This window comes from Pipistrellus hanaki (assembly GCF_964339955.1).
Source record: "Pipistrellus hanaki genome assembly, chromosome: 2".
NCBI classification, from domain to species: Eukaryota; Metazoa; Chordata; class Mammalia; order Chiroptera; family Vespertilionidae; genus Pipistrellus; species Pipistrellus hanaki.
This window is the reverse complement of record NC_140504.1, coordinates 89,742,500-89,766,240: the sequence shown is the minus strand read 5'-3', so window position 1 is coordinate 89,766,240 and position 23,741 is coordinate 89,742,500. Positions and strand designations below refer to the sequence as shown.

The 23,741-nt window shown below is 33.9% G+C and overlaps 1 protein-coding gene across 17 annotated transcripts in view; it reads left to right on the top strand.

The window, feature by feature from the left end:
- ROBO2 (roundabout guidance receptor 2) overlaps positions 1 to 23,741 on the top strand; it is a 655,712-nt gene that overhangs the window by 480,283 nt on the left and 151,688 nt on the right. For all 17 annotated transcript variants that reach the window (XM_084875913.1, XM_084875907.1, XM_084875905.1 and 14 more), the window contains exon 5: positions 8,211 to 8,349. In XM_084875913.1, coding sequence (XP_084732039.1) covers positions 8,211 to 8,349 — 139 coding nt within the window. The remainder of the gene's footprint in view (positions 1 to 8,210; positions 8,350 to 23,741) is intronic.

Here is a 23,741-nt window from a genome sequence, read left to right as displayed (position 1 = left end):
ACATTTCTTCTGGGACTTATTTCCTTACTTCTAAATATGTACTTATTCCACCACTGTACATTATTTTGATTTCCCATTTTGGAAAATTATGATTTGTCCCGCTTCTATCCCCTGACCCACCTTCTCTCCTCCACTTTTCCTTCTGTTGGTCCTTCCAATGACTTCAGAAACATTGGTTATATTGATATTCAGAATTTGAATTATTGTAACCATGCAAATATAGACTGTGAGTTGTGTTATGTTATGAAGGCACATTTTTCTGGTACAATATGTGTTTTCCTTTGAGTTAGTAATAATTTTTCTTTTATGTTTGTCTACACCTATCATGAATTCTTTTTGCAGTTTCTAACAGAACGTTTAAATTCCTCTAAATTTTTATTTAGGTATGAAGTCCATCCTGGCTACAGCCTTCCTGGAGGCTCCAGGCTGCTGGCCTGATCCGACTGGGCTGGGTCCTCCTTAGACCTCTTTGCAAACGTCATCCTCATATCTCTGTTTCCTTTGCTCTGTTAATGGATGGGCATCTTTCAGCATCCTGTGTGTTTTTCTTGGGTATCTTCTATATCAGAAATATTTCTCCTTCTTTCTACATAACTTGAGTCTAGAGCTCATTACACATCAAATGCCTTTATTCCATCTAAATTGTTTTTGATAATTTGGCTGCTTATAGAATTCTAGTTTAAAAAAATAGATATTTTGCTCATAATATTAAAGTGCACCTCCAATATTATTCAGCTCCCACTGTTGCTATTGAGAAGACTGCTGTGCTTCTGATCCCCATGTGACCAGTTTTCCTTTTGTTCTTCTAGTACTGTCTTTTTATCCCAGGGTTCTAAATGCTTCAGTACTGTGCCTTGCTTTGGCACTGTTTTAATTTTAGCGGATAGACGCCTGGTAAGCAATCTCTATCACAAAACTCTTTATCCAAATAAGTCAAAGTAATATCCTATCCATTTTTTCTATTCCATTTCTCTGTCAAATGTGTATGATAAACCTTCTAGGCCTTTCTTTTCTCTAATTCTTCCCGATTTATGTCATCTTGTTCTTGTTTCAGGGATATCTTAACCTCTCTCATTTCTCAGGATTTTAAAAACACTATTTTTAAAATAAAATTTACTTGTGAATCTTTCCTGCTTTTATCTCTTCTGAATTTCTTCTTCCCACCCCACCCTGCATTGTTCAGTCTTTTACACTGGGAGCTTTCTTCAAATATCAAATTATCTACTGTTCATTTGTGTTTCAATGCTGTTGACTAAGAACATTTGGAAATTTTGTCAACTGATGACTATCAAGGTAGGATGATCATATTGGGAACTAGCCAAATTATTGGGGCTGAGGACACAGGTTTGAGCTGCTAGTGTTGATTTTCAGTTATTGGATAAGAATTAATAGTTGATGGCCTAAGTATAATTGAGCTACTCAGAGACAAATCTATGAGGGAAGATATCTCACAGCCAATCCTTAGAAAATATCTGTTATTTGTAAATGGTGGCCTTCATTTAAGAATTCTAAATATAGGCTGTTAAAACCAAGGTGATTGTTGGGAACAATATAGTTTAAACAAATAGTGTTTACTTGCAACCTTTAAAACAGCAAAATATTTTATATCTAGTCACTTATTTAACAAATATCTCTTGAGCGCCTACTATGTACAAGCCCTGTTTCAGTGTGATTAGATAAATATGCACATACTTTGCTGTCAGTGGGCCTCTCATATCCTGGTATCAACAATAACATAAAAATTTGCCTCTAAAACAAGCTGAGAGAAGCATTTTATTTTCTCTTGAGAACATTTACTTATGTTTACTTTTACTTCATAGGATGATTTCTTTTATAAAAAGAAAATTCTTGGCAAGAAAATAAATCAATACAGCCAGAACTTAGTTAATCACATTCAGACAGACTGATAATTATCATTCAGTTTGTTCCAGAAGGGCTCATAATTTCACACTAAATAACGCTCATAACACATGTTCTTTTATATATGCCCAGTTAAGTAAGAGGAGAAATATGAGGGTAGACCATCTGACTTCCCAAGTTACTAGGTACTGCAGGGTGGCAGTTACTTTTGGGTCAGCTGAAGTTAAGACAAGGTTTACAAGCAGTGGTCAGCTCTAACTTATTTTTATTGCATATCCTTGGTCTTATAGGATTTTAATGACTCTACCTATGTAATTGTTTCCATAACAATATTTTATGACTAGCAAAGTTTATTTTAAAATTGCAAAGGTTATTCTAGTACAGTTGTCACAGCACTGACACTGACAATTTTACAGCCATATTCAATGACTGAATATGCTTAAAAGAGAAATCTGTCCACTGGGAACTTAATTTTTTCATTGTAAGAAACTTAAGAGATCATGTGACCACATTTTAGATTCATAGTATTGTGCATTATATTGAATATTTTTATTTCTATTATTTACATAATTACAATGAAACTTAGTATTCAATTTTATAACAGCCACATACAAAGTTAGATTCACCAGAATACCAATTTGGACCTAAATTGACCTGCCTACTTGAGAGCTGTGCTTTACATAGTACCAAGCTGCAAACAACACTACTCTCTCTAGGGAGATTAACTTTGTAAGCAAATTATGCAGGTGATTCAAAGCCAGTTAATCTCGCATAAAAAATGTTAATTGCATTGGCAAAGACATTGCCACTGATCACTCCATGGCTATATAATTTGGGACCTGGACATTCAGAGGGACTTTAATCTAATTGATAAGCAGTCAGCAAACAGCCCTTAAGATTTCTAGCCCTGTTTTTGAATGCAATCAGACATAAGGTGATAACATGGAAAAATCAGTAACCTTATGACCTTATTTTGACATGCCTTAAAATGTTCTGTTCATTATACAGTAGTTCAAATGTTTCATATATATGTATTTTAATTGTGCAGAGCTTCCTGGGATACAAACTCCATTGGGCATTAATGGGTATTAAATGTGATCATTTATCAATTGGCAGTATGATTCTCATATGAACTTATATTTTTTTTAAATATATTTTTATTGATTTTGTACAGAGAGGAAGGGAGAGAGATAGAGAGTTAGAAACATCGATGAGAGAGAGTCATCAATCAGCTGCCTCTTGCTGGGGATTTGCCAGCAACCAAGGTACATGCCCTTGACCAGAATCGAACCTGGGACCTTTCAGTCCCCAAGTTGATGCTCTATCCATTGAGCCAAACTGGTTTCGGCCTAATTTAAATTTTTAAGTCTTCTAAATTTACATTTGTTTGCAGATGATTTTGATACAAAGACATTTCCTTGTAATTTTTATAAAGTGTCTGAAAGGATCCTGGCTTGTGTTTTGTGTATGGTAATAGTAACCACTATAAAGACAAAGCAGTTAAAATACATGTCTGCCTGTACAACTTTTTAAATATTTAATATTTATGTTCCTCATTATCAAAATTTCTGGAAATAAAATCTAGACAAAGAAACTGGAAGATAAATAATAGACCAAGTTAGAGTTTTTAACATATAATTTCTGTAGGCAGTTAAAATTGCAAATTAGGTAAACATAAGATAATCATCAGAAAACAATTGGAATAATGAGTAGTATGATTTAGAGATAATTGTTGTAATGGATGGTATGGAAATTCTCAGACTAGCACTTCAAAAGTTGTGACCAAAATCCAATGTATTAGTAAATGTCACTGTTACTTTGTTAGAAGGCACAACCTAATATATTCAGGTATAAAACCCATCTGAATGTACTATGCATATGCAAATTATTTTCAGCTGGGTTATTCTTTGCATTGTCTTCTTTTTTTTCTTTTTTTTTTAATTAATTGAATTACATTTCTACCATGAGCCAATGTTAGGTTTCCAAAAGTTCTATACCACAAACTCTCCTGTGGTTTTCCAGTTACTAAGCAACTAGACTCTGCTTGAGGGCAGAAAAGAATAGAGCAGGTTCCTTGCAATGTCCTCCATCCCTGCTGAGTTCATCAGAATAGCATCAGGGAATCCTATATCTTGCTTCTTCTTGAAATTACAAATTAGATGCTTCCACACGTGTCTCCATAAAAACAATGTGACTTAGATCATGTATGATAACTAAAATGCCCTCAAGGATCCTGATGGTGTCCCCTGGATGAAGAGACAAGTTTAGGTTTGTGACAAGTCTAATGTGAAATTTGTCCTTCTGATTATATTAAACTGTTGTCATTTTGTGACCTATAGCATGTTAAAGGAAACATACAAAATCTTTGAATGAAAGTATGCATGTGTGGTTATTTTTAATATTTTTTATTGATTTTTTATATTTTTTTTATTTTACAGAGAGGAAGGGAAAGGGATAGAAACATGGATGAGAGAGAAGCATTGATCAGCTGCCTCCTACACACTCCCTACTGGGATGTGCCCACAACCAAGGCACATGTTCTTGACTGGAATCAAATCCGGGACCCTTCAGTCCCCAGGCTCTATACACTGACCCAAACTGGCTAAGGCTGCATGTGTATTTTAATGGAACCAGTTTCACAAACAAGTTATGCAACTTACTTTATAGTCAGCATCATGCCATGAAAATATTTCATGAGATAATGAGATAGATAGCTTTAACATTACAATGATTTACTAGTGTTTTTAATGTATGAATTTGACACAGTTTATCCTAAAATCTTCCATTTTCCAAGTCTGTAACAATGATTATATGTAGTTCTTATTTTTTGTTGCATTTATCAATTATCAAGTTATTGTTCTGTGTTTGTACTGTTGGCAAGAGATTATTTTGATTCTTCTGCAATATGCATACTCCCCTTCTTTTTTCTTATTTATTAGTTATGTCTATCTTGTTCCTGATTTTCATAGGGATAACTTTAGTATATTGCTTTAAAAATAGTTTTGCATTTAATTTCTGATAAAATATCTTCATCATGCTTAAGAAGTTTCTTTAGATTTTATCTTTATTTAGATTTTTTTAATCTAAGAACTTTTCTATACCTACAAAAAGGATCATATTTTTCTCTCCCCTTGTATTATATAAGAAGTCTCCTTTATTTTATTAAGAGTGAATTTGATATCAAGTATAAAAACCTGAGTAACAATGGCTTAAGCATAAAAGGTTTATTTTTGTCATATTTACTATTTCTGCAAGAAAGGATCTGCACACACATACATGAACATACACACATACCATATCCATACTTTATCTGAAAGTTTGTGCCAATTGCTAAATAGAAACTTGAGAATCTTTCTAGACCTTGCTTATTCAGAATCTACTTCTGACTGATTGCTCAGTTATGATATTTCTTTATTCTATCCCCTTTTCCATATCCTTAGAAACACTGTGTCAGTTTAAATGGAAACAAGTTTTACAATGATAGTTTGACCTAATTTACTGCTTCATGTTTCACTTCTAATTCATTTTCTCAGATCTGTCAATAAGACCTTTTTTTCATAAGCTTATTAAAAACTAGAGGCCCTGTGCGCATAATTCATGCACAGAGTGTGTGTGTGTGGGGGGTGGGGGTGGGGGGTCCCTCAGCACTCTTTTGCAATCCAGGAATGCTGGCTCCTAACTGCTAGCCTGCATGCCTGATCACCCCTAACCATTCTGCCTGCCTGCCTCATTGCCCCTGATAACTCACCTGCCTGCCTGATGCCCCTAACTGCTCCCCTGCCTGCCTGATTGCCCCTAACCACCTCTGCCTTGGCCCCCACCTCAACAGCTTCATCTGGAAGGATGTCAAGAATGATATCTGGAAGGTCATTCTGCTGTCCAGTCTCATTAGCATATTACACTTTTATTATTACAGATGTTGCTTCCTTACTTACGATCATTCAACAGTTCTCTATCAGCCTCTAGGGAAAACTCATTTTCTTGACATGGTGTATGAGGTTCTTCATGGTCTTGACTAACTTTATCTCCCACCACTTTTTTTTTTTTTTTTTTTTTTTTTTACCAAAATGCTGGTTGTTCACCAGCTAACAAACTCAAAGCCTGGCATAGGAGAAGCTGTATTAATATGATCTGAATAAATGAGTAGATGAGGAAAAGACTTCTAACTTGCTCAGACATATGCCAGGCTATAGTAAAATATCCCCATTAAAAACAACAGTGTCTTAGCTCTCCTTTAACTTGGATAATTGCAGCTTTTAGATTAATTGGATGGACATACCAAATGATTAGGGGGGGGAGTCAATTCCACATTTTATGCTAATGACTTATTTTTATTAACATTCTAAGCACTCATAGAGAGATACTGATCTTATTGCCTATTTACTTCCAGGAACAATAGCTCAATACTAACTATGCCAGTATGAAAATAGTTGCTAGGAGCACATAGTGTTCAGAGATCAAAAGTATAGCACTAACTCTTTCCATCAAGCATGCAGATTTATTCTGCAGCTGAGGGGCACACTGAGCCGTTAATTGATTTTACTGCCTACAATCATTAGAAGTAATCTTTGTTTCCCGTTTTATATGGATCATTTCTAAATTACGCATTAAAAAACTTCTTTGTGATAAAGTCTTATTTACCTTGTTTTATGACTTGGGGTTTGGGGTGTTGAAAAGCAAATAATTGAGCATATGCAAGTTTGTATTAAAAAAAAAAAATTGGTCCCGACTGTCACCTTCATCACCTTCATGGTGGAGTGATATAGTTGCTTTCCTTCTGAATACCAATGGTGGTTGACTTTATTGCAATAAAATATGATCTTGCCCTGGCCAGTGTGGCTCAGTTTGTTGGGTATCGTCCCATGCACCAAGGGATGGCCTGTGGGATTCCATTTAGTGCATATGCCTGGGTTGTGTGCTTGATCCGCAGTAGTAGATAGATGTTCTCTTCTCACATTGATGTTTCTCCCTTTCCTCTTCTCTCTAGAAATCAATTTTAAAGTATATTAAAATATTGTCTTGAATTATATATTTGTTTCATGAATATGGATATTTACTCAATAAAATCATGTATTTCCACTCTATTCTCTTAACATGTAATTTGAAGCGATTTATTTTCTTTAAATTATTCTTAAGTATTCTAAAATACTTAAACATATTCTTAAATATGTTTAAGTATTTTAGCAATATATTCACATTTTTAAATTGCATTTGAAACTGAAGTCCTAATTGACTAAATGGGGCCATATGACCAGATATATTGTGTCAACTTCCTATGGATTTTATCTTTCTTTTCTTTGACTTCACTTTAATAAGTTGCACTATTTTGGACTTTTCTGTTATTTGGAATCGTGTGCTAATAAAATTTAAATTGTAATTTAACCGTTATAAAAAAAGAAAGAAATTAGACAAGGAATTGAAGTGTGCAGAGAAGCTTTTTGTTTTATATTTCTCTTACATGGTAAGATTCTATGGACAACTATTATTTTTTTCCTAGCTTTATGTAGAAGAGTGATAGAATGCATTAATAGAGCTAAGTACATATTTAAAACCAAGGAATAAAGGACAAAAACACTAAAACAGAATTCTCAAGTAAACATAAAAGTTAAGAGAAAATGGACAAAGTTTGGGAACACTTAAGAGAAAATAGAAGAAATGGCCTTAAAAATATATAGGGCAGTTAATAGTTTAAAGTAATTAAAAACGAGTAATTTTTATTTTTAAAAATCAGTTTGACAGACATTTTATTTAAATAAAAACAGAACTCAGGCATTTAGCTTTCCATACATGAATTGAAAACATTCAGTAAAGTATTGAGTTAATGATAAATGATGGCCTAAGTGATGAAATTTAGATATACTTACTTGCATAAGTACAACTTCTTTTGTTTTCTCTAGCATTCCTGATGGGATATTAATATATGTTTTCTTTTTCTTTCCTTTCCTTTTTTTTTTTTTTTTACATTAGTTTTAACTTTCAGTCTTCCATTCTGAGCCATCCTAATAAATTGAAAAATCATTTTTATCTCTTTTCTCATTTATGTGAAATTCCATGTCCAAATTTTTTATGACAGGATCTACATGATTTAGTTCAGGAATTCAATGAAGAATCAAAGGGATATCTTTTCCTAAATGCTCTATGCTTTTATATACAAAGCATAGCTCTTTCTGCATTTCAAAATATTTTATTTTATTCTATTACATTGTATTTCTAAGTATATAGCTGAAATATAGTTAAGTACCTATGTACCAAAAATAACTATAATTTTTCACAATTTTCTATGCTTTTTCCAGAATATACTTATAACATGCAGTATATTTATTTTGTTTTACTTTTTTTTTTCTCCTAAGAACGACCCACATTTCTCAGGAGACCAATTAACCAAGTGGTGCTGGAGGAAGAATCAGTTGAATTTCGTTGTCAGGTCCAAGGAGATCCTCAACCAACTGTGCGGTGGAAGAAGGATGATGCAGACTTACCAAGAGGAAGGTAAAAACATCACACGCATGTAAAATTATTAGATAATCAGTGAGTAATTAGAAAAAACACCCATTGCACCACCAAACACTCTTAATTTTGGTGTATTATTTTAGCATACCTGATTTTTACACATGCAAGCCACATAGCTGCTATTTTATACACTTAAGTCTTCCAGGCTGATTCTCCACTTTATCTATTACTTTGAATATCAAGGACTCCTGAGACACTTATTTCTTCATGATCACTGATAGGTCTGCTATTCCATCACTGCTCACCATTGACTACCATTCCTGTTGCTTCCTGTAGCTGCTGCTCTGTTGCCCTGATGCTGCAGCCCACACTGGACACTGGCTGCCTTCCTTTGCTGCCCAGAGCATCGCTAACAAAAAGCTACTAAATATAGCTGGCTGTAAGGTCTGGAGTAAAGGAGATATCTTGTTTAGCACATTCTGAAGGGGCAGCAAGTAGGTAGCATCACTGTCCACATAGGCAATTTTCCCCTTAAAAACTCTCTGTCACTTTCTCACTTACCATATCATTATGGAGAATTTCTTCTCCATTTCTTCTATCTTATTCTTATTACTACCAGTAAACCCCAAGCCCAATCTTTCACCACTCTAGGTTAAGTTAAAAATTCTTGTTATCCTATATAATAAAAGACTAATATGCAAATTGACCTAATGGCAGAAGGACTGGTTGTTGTGATGTGCACTGACCACCAAGAGGCAGATGCTCACTACAGGAGCTGCTCCTGGTGGTTAGTGTACTCCCACAGGGAGAATGCAGCTCAGCCAGAAAACAGACTCACGGCTGGTGAGTGCAGTGGCAGTGGCGGAAACCTCTTCAACCTCCACTGCAGTGCTAAGGATTTCCTACTGCCAGCTCAGGGGAGCGGGCCTAAGCCATCAGTTGGACATCCCCTGAAGGTTTTCAGACAGCTAGAAGATGCAGCTTGGGCTAAGGGACCCCCTCCCCCAAGTGCACAATTTCCTGTACTCGGCCTCTAGTATTTTATAAAATATTATTAAATATTTCTGTCTAAACTGTTCCAATATTTTGCCTTTTATGATCAAACAAGAAGCCTGGTGCATGGATTCATGCACCAGTGGGGTCTCTCAGCATGGCCTGCAGGGATCAGGCTGAGAACAGCTCTCCAACATCCCCCAAGGGGTCCCAGATTGCGAGAGAGCTTGAGTGACACACCTGGAATCAGGCTCCCTCCTCTCTGGTTCCGGATATGTCACCTGAGAACTGCAGCTGCCAAGTCACCACAACTTGGCAGCTCTGGCATTGAGTGTCTGCCCCCTTGTGATCAGTGCATGTCATAGCTACTGTTTGGATGGTCAAAAGGTTGGCTGGTAGGCCAGTCATTTAGGCTCTTATATACTAGTACATAGATAAGTCATTTTTTTCTTTTCTATTTAATGAGCAAGTCTAGCTTTAAGATTTGTTTTGCTTTTCTCTTAGTCATACCTTCTGAAACTAAATCCATCACATCTACTATAATCATAAAATATCACTCTCTGCTTTTTTTTGGTACATTTTCCCTAAAACAATAAATTAGTTTTCATTCAGTTAAATTAAACATGATTTTATGGAAGTCATTTGCCTTTTGTGTATTTTCACTGACATTGCTATCAATACTTTCCGAATTTATATACTCATTTCAGTATCTCAATGCCATATATCCCGAGGCCTATGATGTTATACTTTCTAAAGTCATATCATCAACAGCACTAGCTTCAAATCAACCAAACATTTTAAATAATGAGAGGTTCTTTGGAAACTATGAGAATAAGACAAGTGAAATATTTAATTCAGTTAATTTTTCAGCTAAAGAGTAGGGAAAGTTGCTTCTATGTGTCTTTTGTCACTTTGCTGTCAGATATCTCATTTTAAAGGATTGTTATCAAGTGAAGTCTGTGAATGTGAGGCTCCTCAAGCCTTATCAATGGAAGAGCAAGTTAAAAAGGATTAAGCATTTGTGGAGTTTAGTTGTTTGTGTATGTCCGCCACATGTAATCAGTACTTTTCCTCACATTTGAGAGCACTTATTGTATAATTTTAAAATGCTGATGTGATATAAGATTTAGGATTAAGAGATTAATTATATAAAAAAAATTTAATCTATGCTAAATAAAGGTCAACTTTTATTTACTGGAAGTAAATAGCTTTGTTCAAAATGACTTAACAAATAACAATAAAAATGCTTTCACTTTGGAATAATTTTGGATTTGTAGAAAAGTTAAAAAGATAGTACAGAGAATTCCCTTATACCCTATATCTAGTTTCCCCTATTGTTAACATTATTAATTACTATGAAACTCTTCCAACTCCCAATTAACAAATGCTAATATATATTATGGTTTTGTTTTTGTTTTTTTTTACATTATTTTGGCTTCACCAGTGTTTCATTAATGTCTTCCTTCTGTTCTAGAATTCAGTCTAGATTTTGTTTAGTTGGATGTCATAGGCTATGGCATTTAATTGGCATGTTTTCCCAGTTTCCTCTGGTTCTCAGTGTTTCCTTGTTTTTATGACCTTTTCTGGCTTAAAGTGTACTGGCCAGGTATCCTGTAGAACATTCCAGAAACTTGGATTTGCCTAGTATTTTCTCATGATTAAGCTGGGTTTGTGGAATTTTAGGAAGAAAGTCAAAGAGAATGTCATCACTTGATATCAGGTTTATGTGATATAAAGAGTGACATTATATCAACATGGTGATCCTACAATTTATAATTCTTAAATATTATCCAGTTAACAAAAGCTTTAAAAATAGAAATAGTAGTATTTAGCATTTTAATCAGTGTATGTGTTTGCATTTTAATGGGTATATGTCTTTGCATTAAAATTTGAGCCCAGTTTGATTTGTTCCCTGATCAATTATAGGTCAGCAATTTTCAACCTATATGCCCCAAGGATTTTTAAAACATGCAATACCTGACTGTTTAGTGAGAGCCACTGACCTCTTTCCCCTTAGATTGTCAAACAAAAATCGACAACAGCCAACACAACAATGGCTGATTATGTGAAAAATTCAAAATCATACCTATTTTTTTGTCATATAGGCAAAAATATAGTATCTACTTTGGTGTGCCACAGAATTTTAGTAATTAGTTTGTATGCCATGATATGAAAAAGGTTGAAAATCACTGTTCTAGATGTTAGGTCATAAATCTGACAACTTTAGTTGCTATGGAAAACCTTGCCAAGTTCATTTGCTACGAAGTTCAAATAATGCATACAAATCAACAACAGTATTAAAACTAGGTCTGGAATGTGTGATATATAGTCCTCTAAAGATAAGGTTGAAACTTTGAGAAATCTTACCTCTGCTACTCCCTTTAAAACCTTTTCATAGGTTCAGCCTCTTCAATCTTGTGTTATTGGTAAAAGAGCATTACAGAGTTTCATGTGACCAGATAAATATTTTTGAAGTAATATGCAAATGGAAATACTGTGTAAGCTTTAAATTGTATTTTAGAAGGGCTTAAAGCAAGGATCAGTGAGATATAGAAATTAAGGTTAGTATTTTTATCATGATAGATGGCATGTACGTTTCCTAGAATTCTCAATCTTTAAATGCTATGTCAGAGGAGTTTATTCTTTCTTACATTTGGATGCATTAGCATAAGCTTCACTAATGCATAAGGAAGGGTAAAAGACCTCTTTACTGGTGGGGAATAACAGTAATGACTTTTAACCAAGCATAGCCTAAATGAGCAACATTGGTTCTATTACATTATTTAGATTTCAGACTAGGGAGATGGCCATTGTTCTTGTGTAAGCAATTGTAGTGGAGTGGTGTGGAGGCTGACATTTCTTTGGCATAACATTTAAAGCAATTTGAATAAGGTTTGTGTAGTGGTTCATGCTTAACACATTTATAGTAAAGCTTTGTAGGGCAGCTGCATAGCCTATAATTACTATGTAAGTAATATGTGACTATTTTTCTTTTGGAGACAAGAAAAGCTTTTCAATTCAAGTTTAAATATATGAAATGCTGTGATAGCTATTTAAACCTTCAATACAGAAGTTATTTGTGCCAACATTTTAGTAACCAGAGTTGAATTAAGAGAATATTTTTTTTCCTTATCCACAAAAATAGTTTTTTAAAGTAATACCCATGTGCCTCTTTAATTTAATCTTAAGCTCTTAACCTTTCTCATTAACTATCTTTAATGACATTATTACATACCTTAGATTATTAATATTAAAGACAGTTTTTTGATTAGATGGATATTTCGGTAAAGTGGGACGAGTATTAGTTACCAAGGCTAACAATAATCCTGATGACCAACCAGGAAAATTTATTATTTATTTGGAATTAATAAGCATATGACAAAGGGACAAAATAGTAAGGAGCCTTCATTTCATATATGTTATCTTAAAATATTAATTGTTTACAGAAACTTTTAAAGGTTTTTCAGAAAGAAAAAAATATTTCTTTTTATGACTGTGTTAAGTATCAGTATCTTTTTTCCAGATTTCTAAGTATCAGATTGGGTGATGAATAAAAATATTTACATACTGAATACATTGCAGAAAGTCAAAACTGAAGTAATCCTAGTTTCTTCCTTGGGTGTCAAGTCTTTCTTTTTCAAGCAAACTTAATGCTTTTTGCTAATTAATACTCTTATGATGATTAAGCACATCTTTTCATATAGTGTTTCATTTAAAAGAAGTTACCAGAATGTTTAATAACTGGTGCAAATTACCATCTTATGCCATGTCCCATGATAACATAGGGATCTTGTATAGTATTGTTATACCAAAATAAAAAATACATACATATATACACACAGATGTGCTGAAGCTGTATGGAAAATACCATATTGTATTGAGATAAGGGAAACAAAATGCAATAAACTTACAACCAAATAAATAAAAATAAAATTGAAGCTGAAACCAGTTTGACTCAATGGATAGAGCATTGGCCTGCAGACTGAAGGTCCCAGGTTCAATTTTGGTCAAGGGCATGTATCTTGGTTGTGGGCACATCCCCAGTAGGGGGTGTGCAGGAGGCAGCTCATGGATGTTTCTAACTCTCTATCCTTCTGACTTCCTCTCTATAAAGAATCAGTGAAATATATTAAAAATAAATAAAATTGAAATAGAGCAATACTATAATATTCTATTCAGGCTAATATTAAGAAAGAGAATAATAATTTCCCATCTCAGAATATAGGTGAGAAGTGGTGAGATCAATCTAATTGCAGTTTCTTATTTGGGCTTGTCAGTGCAGTTTGCATTTTAGTTAATTATTAGCAGTCTTTTAAAAGCCTGTAGACAGGAAATTTAACAATCTTCATCAATCATGTGATTTTTTCAATATATCATGACTAGTTAGTTACATGATATTTCTTATATCATTTTTATTTAAGTTCTAAACTAATTCTAAATTGATACCAACTTCCTTAGTAAGGATTTTGAGTACAGAAAGGAATGTTCATAATAGCTTGTCAGAGAAAAAAGGAAATAAAATATGCCATTTACATTCCTACATATGCCTGCAAATTCTGAATGCAATAGATGGCTTACACACAGTGAATATAATTCATGAATATTTCATAAAAATATAAAAGAAACTGGAGAATAAGAATTTCAAGATATATAGTGTAAAATTCTACCAATTTTCTTGGACCAACTGGTAATTCCTTTTTCTAAAGTACAAGTCTATTTTAAGGGAGATTTTTTAGAGTTCTTAGTTGAATGAAATGTGAGATTCACCTAAATACATGATCCTTAAGAAAAGGAACTGAATAGAACCACTTAGAATTCCCTTTTTTATCCTAAGTGGCTCTTTGCCCTGGAGAATGTTCTTGTGTTAATTGACTGGAAGCTCCATTGTTTAGAGCCTGTGCTTCTGGGATGCAGAAATGCTGAACAGGTGCTCTGCCGCCCTGCGGAGGCCATCAGCTTCCCCACACACAGTGTGGGCTTCAAGGACATGTGGTAATTTGGGCTCCTGATAAATAACCATGCTGATTAGGTTGGCTGGTCGAGATTGGTCAATTAAAATGGGTTTTGAAAATGAAGGAGAAAAAAATAACTGAGAGCAAGTGAAATGCACTATATATATAGTATATGTGACATCTGAAAATTGGATCAGTCCTTAAGATTCAGACATATAAAGAAAAAAGTTACTGAATATTCCATGATTTTTCTGTGATACCAATGTCAGCCATTTCTGTCTGGAAAAATATAGACCTGCCTGGACAATTGCTGTGAGATGTGTACATATAACTATTACTAACATAAAGACTATTTAGGCCATTGCCAGGAATGTTAGATTTAACCTTGTTTTGACACTTTTTGATCATTTATCCTTTTAGTTACACTCCCATTTTCTGGAAATGATGTTTGACAAATTTCTCTACCACTCTCTAGGAGTATAACCTTGGAGAAGCTGTTTAAGCCTTTCATGTTTTACATCCTGTTGATGCGACAGGACTAGTGATTAACCTATGTTCTGACACATTTGTACAGGGTGAATAATTATGCCATCTATTGTAACTCAAAGGGTTATTAAAATGATATAACTAATTCAAAGCACTATAAACACTTTAAGATGGATGCGCATAATAGGTGTTCCAGTTTTATAAATTTAACTGGCTGATGGCATGTAATATATATATATATATATATATATATATATATATATATATATATAGGCTGAAAAATATAGAGCATACAGTTTTTATGGATACTATTTTTTGCCAACTGATTTCCAAAGAAATTTATTTAATAAATATAACTTTTTTTTTAATCACTTAGATTTATTTATAAATTTTACGACACAGTTTGCCAAGCCTGGGAGTTAACACCTATTTTCCCACTTCTGTGAGATTGTCCATGATCCAGATATTGTATCCCAGCCCCAGTGCAAAAAGACGTCTGGGCTGGGACCCTCAAATTTCACACATTATAATGCATTGTTTGTCTGCTGGTAATAAGCAAACCACTGCTTTTATAAGAAGATTATGTAATGATAATATCAAGCAGTTTTTGCCGGATTTATTTTGCCATGCACTCTTCTAAATGCTTTTTGGATACATTAATTCCTTTATTTTAAAGAATAGTGTTCTAGCATAATATTAGTCTGATTTAAGGGATATGGAAACAGAAGCTTAAAGAAGTTTCCATAGTCATACCTTAATACATTCTGGGTCAGGACTTTATTTAGAACCTGTCCACCATGAAACTTGCATTTGAAACTAATGGGCTTCCTAATTACATTATATTATTACTTATAGACTTGAGCTACTTAGAAATTTTATATTTTAGATAAAATTTGAGATAATCATCCCTGGCCTGGTGGCTGGTTGGTTGGAATGTAGACCCATATACCTGAAGGTTGTGAGTTCGATTCTCCTCCAGGGAACATACCATGTTGTGGGTTTGATCCCCAGTCAGGGCACATTCAGGAGGCAGCTGAATGATGCCTCTTTCTTTCTCCCCCTCCCCACCCCCTCTCTCCCTTCCCCTTCCTTTCTCTAAACATCAATAAAAACATATTCTCGGATGAGGATTTAAAAAAAATAGGTAATCAGTCATGAATGACTACCTTTACAAGCATACTATTATAGCATTATTGTTAAGAGTAATTTTTAGACCACTTTCATAAGCCACACAAACTGGCTTGGCATTTTGAAAATCTAAAATTGAATCAGGTCAAAGTTACTGTGTTGGAGGCAGAAGATATAGATTTTGTTTACAAACAAGATTAATTAGCAACTTTTAGAAGGATGCCAAAGTGGTGCTTTATTCTATGTTTTCATCAAATAGGTGCTAATAGTTGCTATTAACACAAAACTAATTGCCACCTAGCATGGGGAGTGCAAGTTGCCTTGTCCTGTGACCATACTGGCCCATCTGTTGAGAATCTCAGCTCAGAAACAATTCGGGAACTGGCATCCAATTTTGGTTCTGGCCAGTGGTCAGCTAACAAGCTGGGACACACTTGGAATAGGAAATACCTTGAAGTCAAAGATGCTTTCCTGCCCCTTAACTGGCAGATCTTGTGTTGTGTGAGAGCAGAACCAAGACCAGGTGCCAGTTTGCAGAGCAAAGGGATCTGCCTAAGGGCCACCTGTCATTGGCATGTGGGTATTGTCCCACATAGGAGCTATGGCGTGTGGCATGTTACATGTGAGAAGTTGGGACCTGGCCATATTACAATAATCCTTCTTTTCACAAGAGAATTTGTGGTGAGAACCATTTAGATAATTTTTAATCACCCTTAAGGTATATTTCTGATTGGTTTTGTTATTCAGATTAAGCTGAATTGTAATGTGGGACTGTAACGTAAAATGGAATTTAGGAGATCATCATTCTTATCCCAAATCTGCCAAAATTTGCCATGTTATTTTAAATAATTTGCATGTTTGAAACCAGAGTTCATATCTGCAAAATGTGTGAGTTCAGTTGGATGACTTCTATGGTGACTCTAAATTGTGAAATTCTATGATTCTATGAATGGTATCAACTTATATTAAAAAGTATAATACATTTTATAGGAGTATAAAAAACATAGCAAATTTAAATAGATGGGCATAAAAAGGAAAGTAAAATTAAACAAGCCCATTACTAATGAAAATTAATTTTTATGTTTTGTATACAGCTTGTCAGATATACAGAGAATGTTTTAATTTTTTTTTAAAAAATTGTCCCTAAATGTTTATTTAGGTTTTTACAGAAAAAAAAAATCTAGTACTGATTCAAGAATTGTTTTTATTGTATTTTCCTTTTTTATTAATATACTAGAGGCCCAGTGCATGAAATTTTGTGCACTGGTAGGGTCCCTAGCTTCTGCCGGCTGCCTGTCAGAGCCTCCCTCTCTTCCTCAGGCTGGCCCATTCCCAGATTGAACTCCTGGTCGAGGGGACAATTTGTATACTATGCTTTTATTATATAGGATTAGAGGCCTAGTGCATGAATTCATGCACAGCTGGGGTCCCACTACAGTTGGGGCCAGGCCATTAAGATGGAGGGTCTGCAAGTGGTTGGCCAGGCCAGTGAGAGGGAGGGTCTGCAAGTGGTTGGCCAGCCAGCCCTGCCCCCAATTGGGGTGAGGAGGACCTATCTGGGGTCAGGCCGGCCAGGGTGAGGGTCTGTGGAAGGTTGGGGGAGGTGACTGGGGGCCCTGATCAGGCTGGTTGGCCACTGCAGCACATGTCATAGCAACCAGTTGGTCTAGTTGTTCTGTCATTCTGGATGCTTGGCTTTTATATAGATAGATTACATAGTATTTAGTCTATACCAGATACACTCTAGGCAATTTATAGTAATGTATTTATCCATAGGAAAACTTCATTATGTAAATGCTATTATTCTCCTTGTATTATAAATGAGAAAAAAATAGAACACAAAGATTGTGTATGGCAAAATCCGTACTTTTGAAAACTATAATACTAATGTCACTGGGTAGGGACAGTTCTTTTCCATTCTTCAGTTGGGATTAAAATGTAGGAAATAACAGCTTAGTAAATGCTTGCCTAGATGAGTTACATCTGTCAGAGAGTCACACAACACATTATGTAATAAAGTATACATTAAAGATTTTATAATATTTATCATAATGGCACTTACCATGTATAAATTTATTATAGCATATAAATCAGTTTGTATGTTTTAAAAAGTTAGTATTATTTTCCACTGCTTATTAAAACAAAATTCAAAATAATTCTATATTTATCCTTACAGAGTATTTTAACTTAATATGTTCATATGCTCTTCTCCTTAACATTGAATCTGGAAATAAAAATATTTCAGAAGCTAAAGAAATGCTTGCTGAGGGAATTTAACAGTATTAGTGTATAAATCCAGAACTAAGAAATCTTTTAAGGCATGATAATTTAATTTCTCTTTTTTATCTTTGCTGCCTAAGAGTGCTCATAGCACAGTTGAATTTATTGAGAGTGTTCTTTTACATTTTCTTTATAGTATTTGATTATCAACAATTGTATGGACTTATGAACTGGTAGGCAGGACTGAATTCCAAGCTTCATATTTTCTACCAATGTGATGGCATTATTATTATTATTATTATTATTATTATTATTATTTGCAAAGTTGCAGTTCAGCCCAGCTATTTTAGTCAACTGTTATTAAAAAAAAAGACAGGGAATAATTTGAGACTCAGTATTACAATGGCATGATGGATGAGGTTTATATATTAGTTAATGTGTTAAGAAGATACAATTGTCAAAAATAGGAGAAAAGAGAACAAGTACTTTCTAAATATATTGTAAGAATGTACCACTCTCCATACAGTAGGACCAATTATTGGTGAACTCTACTTCATTTGTTACATAATATTAATACATTTGTGCTTCATTCTAAAAGCCATATGTAGAGGTGGGGATTGCCCAGGGGCACTTATCAAAAAATTAAAACACTAGAAGTCCCTTGCAAAAAGGTGAATCATCATGTGACTAGAACTCAATGTAGACATTTTGCTGATCATTCTTATTAGCAAGACTGATACAATCACAAAAGTTATCATAATAGCTTTTCAACCCACAATTACTGTATAATTATCTCAAATTAATATTACATTTCAAGAATTACTTCAAAATAATTAGACATATTTACTAGGCATTTTTATATATTGATATTGCAATACATAAAAAAGATTTTTTTAATGTTCTGGAGTATTTTAGTAGAGGGTATGAAATACATATTCCTTTAATTATTAACTAAGGCAAACTACATTGAAACTATGATATACAAGACTCTTTTGGGTTTTAGGAAACAAAAGCAACTTTAGTCCCATGTGACCTGGAGGTGGGTCTGGAAAGGAGAATTCCTGTAAGTGGAACTGCAGAGAAGACTGTTTAAAGAGAGAGAGATGGAAGCAAGAGGAAAATGCCTCAGTGATGGAACATGTAAGCCAGTGATTAGTGGTTCAGTTTGCCGTCGCTGTAGTGGAGTGGCACTTAAGGGCAGCAAGGGTAGCTGAGGCTTTATTTTGAAAGCCTCTAATTCCAAGTGTTTGCACTGAACACACTATGAAATGGGAATTCAAGAAGCACATTGAATAGAAATGTATCCTTGCCTCTATGTTTAGAAAATTGAATCTCATTTTTACATATAGGGTAAGTTGGAGTAGAGAATAGATAGATATTCTATTCTCATTGGAGGTAGATATACATATTAGAAAGTTACTTAAAAGGTAGTTAGGGAATGACATTGGGATATTTTCTGTGAATATACAATCATGCTTAGTAATTCAAGTGGCAGTACAAAGGAAAGCTTTATTGTGTAGGTGGAAATTGATTGCATATCAAGGTTGATATGAAAAAAAGAGGTAAACAGTAATATTGAAGTTTATTATTTAAGTGCCTGGATGAAAGGTGTATTTAATAAAGAGAGAAATACAATATTTGTTTAGCCTAATTATTTTTAAACATATAATAATATCGTGTCACTGAATCCAATTCAATTCACAGTTCTTTGTGAGATCCTACAGTATGTTTTCTCATGGTTAAGGAGAAAAAAATGGCAAATCAACTCTGATATGCCATCTATGGAGAATGATTTCTAATTTCAGAGATTTTGAAATATGAACCATATATATCTTAAAATTGATTAATTATGGAAGAAATAGCTAATACCTATAAGTGCTTCACATGCAAGTTGATTTAACCTTCACAATTTGGTTTAATTTCTCAAATTCCAAAGACAAGCTCTGGTTGCAAGGTGGTAGGTGTCTTTCTGTCTGGCTGTTATTGGACCTAACTACCTAGTGATCTGAAATCTGCATATCATTATGTCAACAATTGTTATCCGATTGTGGGTGTTTTAAAACATCTTTTTTTGCTTATTTGTTTTATCTTAGCTCATTGGAAAATGTCCTGCTCCCTCAGTTGTGCTGAAGAGAGGTCTAGTAGAGGAGTTTTCCATCTATGGGTCAGGCTATCAGGGGTTGGAGGTAGCAGGATAGCATTTAAGGAAAGATATGAGAACTAAAAGAAAGAAAAAGAGGAATCACCAGAAAAAGGGGTTAAATGAAATAGAAGCAAGTAATTTGTCAAAGAAAGAATTCAGAATAATGGTTATAAGAATATGCAAGCATCTGAATGACAAATATCAATACATACAACTCAATGAGAATTATGAGGAGTAGTTTGCTTTTTTAAAGCAGTCAGAGAATCATCAAGGTTCACTTTGGCTTACAGTAGAGGCTTTTTGAACATAATAGCAAGTTCTTTTCAAATACAACCTTGTTATTTCTATACAAATCTCTCCCAAGATTTTTGTTAGCTTTTTTTCCAATGAACATTACATTAATTTTCATTTTTAAGGGGATATCTGTATTTTTATATTGCTCTTAGTTGCCCTGCCCAGAAATGCTTGTGACCTAACTGAAAGAATAGGTAGAGATTTCTTTACCCAAATGGTAAACACTAACCTGCATTATAACCGTAAATTTAAAAAAGAATGTGACTCAGGTTGGCTACAATGTATAGTAAACTTGACTCAGAATCCCTTTGCCAGCAAAACACTAATGGTTGGTTTTGTGTATTTGAAGATCCCAGACCTCAATTGATTTAAGAGCTTAACTTTAGGATATAACTTAAATATTAAAGATTAAAAAATATCACCTGATATTTAGGTTGCCGAGAAGCACTTACATGAGTTTTAGTAACAAATATGTTTTGTTGAAAGATTTTGATTGAAAAACTGTGAGCAGAAAAATTGTTTCAGGAAAATAGACAACTTTTTCCTATTTTCAGCTGTTGAGACTGAAAAAAAGTCAAAAGGTTTAAATTTCTCCGAGAACGTTTATGTTATGTAGAAGTGTACCTTGATTCAAAGTTGTGAATTTTAAACATGGACTTTTTTGACTAATAGAAATACGTCATCACTGACTTCTAAATGGATGCATCTCCATATCTACTGTAATACACACCATGGCCTCCATTAAATTAAGGGTGTGTCTTCAGTTATCAATGAATGATTTTATAAAATTAATATATGATTTTTATCCTAAAATTATTCTTTATAAGATAGGCAATAAACATGGTGACCTTTTCATATAAAACTTCATAGTTAACTTTTTATTGAATTATGGTCCTATGTAATGCTTATAATATTTATTGTCTGAAAGAGTCTAAAAGGTAGAAGCTGATCTTCAGCTGCTTGAATTGACTGCACATCTTTTGAAAATTAAAACAAACTTCTCAAGTCTCCCTTTAAAAAAGACACATTTACTTGCATAGACATTAAATATTTCCTGGTTAAATTCTTATTTATTTTCCTATTGGCCAACTTAGCGATTAATAGAGCAGATAGGCAATAACATTTTAAGTGCTAAGTTAAAACACCTGTTTGAGAATTGGAGTCAGACATCTTATAGCAAGAAGTAGTAGGTGATTTCAAAAACTAAAAATGTTGAGAAAATAAATTTATTTTCATGAAAAACAAAGGTGCTTTTGAGATAAAAACGGCCATTCAGGGAGTTTTATTAGTGTGGAGCTCTCATGGAATCCAAATAAGGCATTGAGATATACAGGCTTGAACTGAGCATGGTAAAATTTCACTTTCTAACAGAATTTGTAGTCTATTTTTTGTCTTTCCCCCCCCCCCCCCCCAAAAAAAGAAAAATCTAAAGCCACTGTGAAAAACTTGGAGGGAGAAGTCCCCAAATTATATCCACAAAAGCTAGGAAATCATGAGAAGTTTCTACCCTAGAAGTTGAATGAGCATTGTGGATTGCAAAGTGAGAGAAATGTATGAAATGTGGTTATGTTATAAAATTTGACCATTTTTCAAATCTTGTGTGATATTTTCAAAATAAATTTAGATTTATAACAAACATTCCCAAAAGAGAAAATTTCTTTAAGAGGAAGAATTAAAATAGATTATTTAGTTTCAATTTGGAAGTGATTTTAAAATGCAGTACTCTGTTTTTTTAACAAATGAGTAATATGCTCTTTTGAAACACTTTTAAGAAAATCACACACAAATAGAAACTTGCATACAAAGTGTTGTTTTAAGCATTAAAATAAATTTATTTTGACTTATTTTGTTTTGTTTATTATTTAGCTGAACAACAGATGGTAATGCTTTTGACACAATTCAGTTTTCTTTTTTTTTTTTTTTTTTTTTTTTTTCCATTGGCGCGGGGGGGTGGGGCAACACAAAAGCGGAGCTTCTTTTCCCACTTTGTCACAGATGGTTACCAATCAATCTCCATTTACGGTACAGTGATGATGGCACATGTTGTCCAGCGGCCAAATCTGATTGGGTCGCATTTTTCAGCAGTGTTTCATATCAGGAAAAAAGGTATCTTTATGGTGGGGACTGTCAGCACATGATTGTACAACTGTTATTAATCAAACCTGGCAACAATGACTGCATTTATACAAATCTGAGACTGGCAGATTTCACAATCAAAACCATCCCATTTCTATTAGGGTTTCCTCACTAGTAATGTTTTTTCATTTATTTAATTTTCCCCTATTTTTAATTAAAGTCAGATGATACCTCCTACATGTTGAACATATATAACATTATACTAAGTGTAAAAAGTAGCTGTTTCCTACTGAAATAGAATCCAGTTATTTAAAATTCATTCTCAACTATGTAAAAGCAGTATAAGAGCAAATCAAGGCAAAGTTTAAGTACATTAGATTATTCAATAACATAATAATTTTAAAATGTGTCTGTGTTAGTTAACACATTATGAACCTCTAAGGATTACACTTGGTTTCAGATCCATATTGAGAAAAATATTGATGCAGGGTTTTTTTCTGGGGTTTTTGAAACTCTGGACACTAAATAGAGAAATGCACACCTGCTCAGTGCACATGCAATGAGAACAGTAAACACACATGGCAGCTGGGAGGGGTGCATTGCTCTGTGTTAGAAAAATAAATGTCCTTGTCACAGAAACACTGTCACAGTTTGTTTGTTTGTTTGTTTGTCTTTGCAACTCAAGACAGCAATCTTAGTTTGAAAGCAGTGTAAGCTATAAAATGATAGGATATAACTCACCAAGAAACTCAAATATGAACTACTAGCTATCTAAGAGTAACCAAAAAGTGCTGGTAATGCATTGATAATTTGTTGTTGTTATTTTAACATTTAATAATAATTTTATTTCTTCTTATTAATTAAACATTTAATATTTTTGTGGGTTTTTTCTTTTTAAAAAACTTGTTGGGATGCCATTGGCTAAAAGGATCATATTGGTTTCAAGTGCATATTTCTATAACGTAAGATCTGTATATTGCAGTGTGGTCACCATCCAAAGTCAAATCATCTTTCATCACTATATATTTTGCCTTTTTACCCTTTACTATCTCCCCATTCCCTTCTGTCTTGTAGCCACCATACTGTTGTCTGTGTCTGTATGAGTTTCAGTTTTATACCTTCACTATGAGTGAAATCAT